General features: G+C 36.8%; 1 protein-coding gene across 1 annotated transcript; it reads right to left on the bottom strand.

Annotated features, from left to right (window-relative positions):
* Positions 1-222: 222 nt before the first annotated feature.
* Positions 223-1430, bottom strand: LOC142164253 (secreted RxLR effector protein 161-like). Its single transcript, XM_075221853.1, has 2 exons — positions 1335-1430; positions 223-828 (listed from the first exon to the last, which is right to left on the bottom strand). Exons 1-2 carry the CDS (start codon positions 1428-1430, stop codon positions 223-225), a joined length of 702 nt encoding a protein of 233 aa, XP_075077954.1.
* Positions 1431-3111: the final 1681 nt, after the last annotated feature.

Here is a 3111-nt window from a genome sequence, read left to right as displayed (position 1 = left end):
ATGTATTACAATGCACAATATATTCTAATAAAGTGTCTAACAACTTTATGATTGAACTTAATATAAGTCATTCAGAGTCCAACTTTATTGATCCAATGATCACAAATAATACATGAAAAATCAAAAGTGTGCACTGTCATGTATATCAAAATAAACATAATGTCTAGACAAACTGTTAGAGAGCAAAGCAAGACTAAATTGAGCTACTAAGCTCCATATGGGTTACATATCCTTGAAAATATTAGCCGGCAGACCTTTAGTCATAGGATCAACAATCATCAAAGTAGTACTAACATGCTCAAAATTCACATCTTGCTTCTTCACATAGTCTCTAACCATCAAGTACTTTATGTCGATGTGCTTGCTTTGGCTGCCACTTTTATTATTCTTAGAAAAGAAAACTGCAGCTGAATTGTCACAAAAAATTCTCAATGGCCTTGAAATGGAATCGACAATCCTAAGGCCGGAAATAAAGTTTTTCAACCATAATGCCTGTGATATAGCTTCATAGCATGCTATAAATTCAGCTTCCATTGTGGATGTTGCAACAATGGTCTGCTTGACACTTCTCCAAGACACAGCACCTCCAGCAAGAAGGAAAATATATCCTGAAGTAGATTTACCAGTGTCTTTGCATCCACCCAGATCAGAGTCTGAATATCCAATCACCTCCAATGAGTCAGAGCATTTGTATGTGAGCTTAAAATCCTTGGTTCCTTGCAAATATCTCAAGACCCTTTTACCAGCTTTCCAATAGTCAAAACCAGGGTTACTTTGATATCTGCCAAACATTCCTACCACAAAAGCAATATCAGGTCTAGTACAGACCTGTGCATACATAAGACTCCCAACAAGGGAAGCATAGGGAATGACTTTCACTTGCTCCTTTTCCAATGCATTTTATGGGCATTGATTCAATGAGAATTTGTCACCTTTAATTATGGGTGCTGCTATAGGTGAACAATTCTTCATTCCAAATCTTTCCAGAATTCTTTCAATGTAGGCCTTTTGAGATAGTCCAAATAATCTTTGGGATCTGTCTCTATGAATCTCTATGCCAATGACATAAGAGGCTTCACCCATATCCTTCATCTCAAAATTCTGGATAATGAACTATTTAGTCTCGTGCAACAATCTCAAATCACCACTTGCAAGCAAAATATCATCCACATATAGGACTAGAAAAATATATTTGCTCTCACTTATCTTATGGTATATACACTGATCATTGATGTTCTCCGTAAATCCAAATGAAGAAACAACATTATGAAATTTAATATACCATTGGCGGGAAGCCTGCTTTAGCCCATAATGGATTTATTCAACTTGCAAACAAGGTAACTTTTGTCCTTATCACAAAATCCTTCAGGTTGACTCATGTATACTTCCTCTTCAAGATCTCCATTTAGGAAAGCAGTTTTCATATCCATTTTATGTAACTTTAAATCAAAATGAGCTACTAATGCCATGATTATTCTCAATGAATCCTTCTTTGATACTAGAGAGAAGGTTTCATGGTAATCAATGTCTTCCCTTTGAGTAAAACCCTTGGCTACAAGTCTGGCTTTATATCGTTCGATATTACCTGATGAGTCTTTTAGTTTTAAAGATCCACTTGGAACCTATGGTAGAGGATCCCTTTGGTGATTCGACGAGATCTCAGACTTTCTTTTTAGCCATAGATTCTAATTCTTCTTTCATGGCTCATACCAAAGTGTGGAGTTTTCTCCACTCATGGCTTGTGAAAACGAGCATGGATCATCTTGTAGTCCAATATCATAATCAGACTCTTGGAGATATACAATATAGTCGCTAGAAATTGCTGATTTTCGAATTCTTGAGGATTTTCTCACTCCCACTAGTTCAGACACTTCTTCAGTGGGTGTCGCGTCCCCTTTTTTCCTCTTAATGCATCGGGATATCAGGTTTATAATATTTTAGGACAACTCATTCGTTTTGGGAACTGGGTTTTGCATTTGAAGAGTCGACACCTAATGATTTAAGGTGCATTAGGACACCTATAAGGGTTCACTTCTAAGTTCGTTTGATAACCAGAGATAGGGTAAGGGCTTGAAATTATTCTAAGGGGAAGGTGTTAGGCACCCCTCAGTATCCACTAGTGTGGTTCCCGGCCAGAGAATTTCTTGTGAATTTATGCAATTTAGCAAATAGACAAGTGTAGGCTCAAATAATAGAGGATTTAAATTTAAATACATAAGAGTTTGAAAGAAAAAGATGAATTTTGAAAAGGAGTTAGAGTTCTACATATACTTATGGATATATAAAAGAAGGGGGTCCTAGGTTTAAATATAATATGGATCACATCAATGCGATACCCGGTATGACACTCCTCAAAAGAGGGGATACATGTGGTATTAGCGCACCAATCATCATGTCCATATCTACCCTCCCCACCCCATTAAGGTATTAAAGCACGGATTGATCTCGACCACTATTGCATGCTATTACCCGTCCTATTCTTATCAGTCCCGAAGGAACTTGGGACTACTATCCCTAAAGGGAAGGGATATTAGGCTGACTTTTGGGTTTCAAAAGGTGAAAAAGCTAAGGCAACATACAAAAACACATAGGACTGCATATTAAGGGAAACATGTAAACAACCAAAAGGCTCATGTATGCCTCCTCAAACAAAGCACATAAATAGCATGACTTAAATACAGTTAAGGTCTGAATTTAAAATACTAAGGCAAGGACAATTTTAATCGTTGAGGCAAACCAGTTTATTACATAACTCAGATAAGAAGTTTGAATCAGGCCTGCCTGCTGGTTGTAGCAATTACTACTTAACAAAGGCGGATTTCATTTTTACTGTTATCACCTAAGGCTTGCCTAAGTGTTTGGGTGAGATCTTATGAACATGGTATCTACTACTGATCCAGAACGTGGCAAAGCAATAACAGTTTTAAACAAACGATTTGGATCCTATAGGCATGCTTTCTAACCGTGTTAAAGTAAAGAGTAAGGTTGTTTAAAACTAATTCAGCGTCAAACTGATTTTAAATTGGTTTCAAATCCTATAGGCAGGATATCTAGTATTGCTCATTTTAATTCCTATAGACATGATATCTAGCATGATCGAAAAAATGAAAC

This window comes from Nicotiana tabacum, chromosome 1 (assembly GCF_000715075.1).
Source record: "Nicotiana tabacum cultivar K326 chromosome 1, ASM71507v2, whole genome shotgun sequence".
Lineage (NCBI taxonomy): Eukaryota > Viridiplantae > Streptophyta > Magnoliopsida > Solanales > Solanaceae > Nicotiana > Nicotiana tabacum.
This window is presented reverse-complemented; position numbering and strand designations above follow the sequence as displayed.

Coding starts and splice junctions, on each gene's coding strand:
- LOC142164253 (XM_075221853.1), bottom strand. CDS start 1,430: ATGGATATGAAAACTGCTTTCCTAAATGGAGATCTTGAAGAGGAAGTA. Junction 829..1,334: donor ATAAGGACAAAAGTTACCTT/GTTTGCAAGTTG, acceptor ATGTATGCACAG/GTCTGTACTAGACCTGATAT.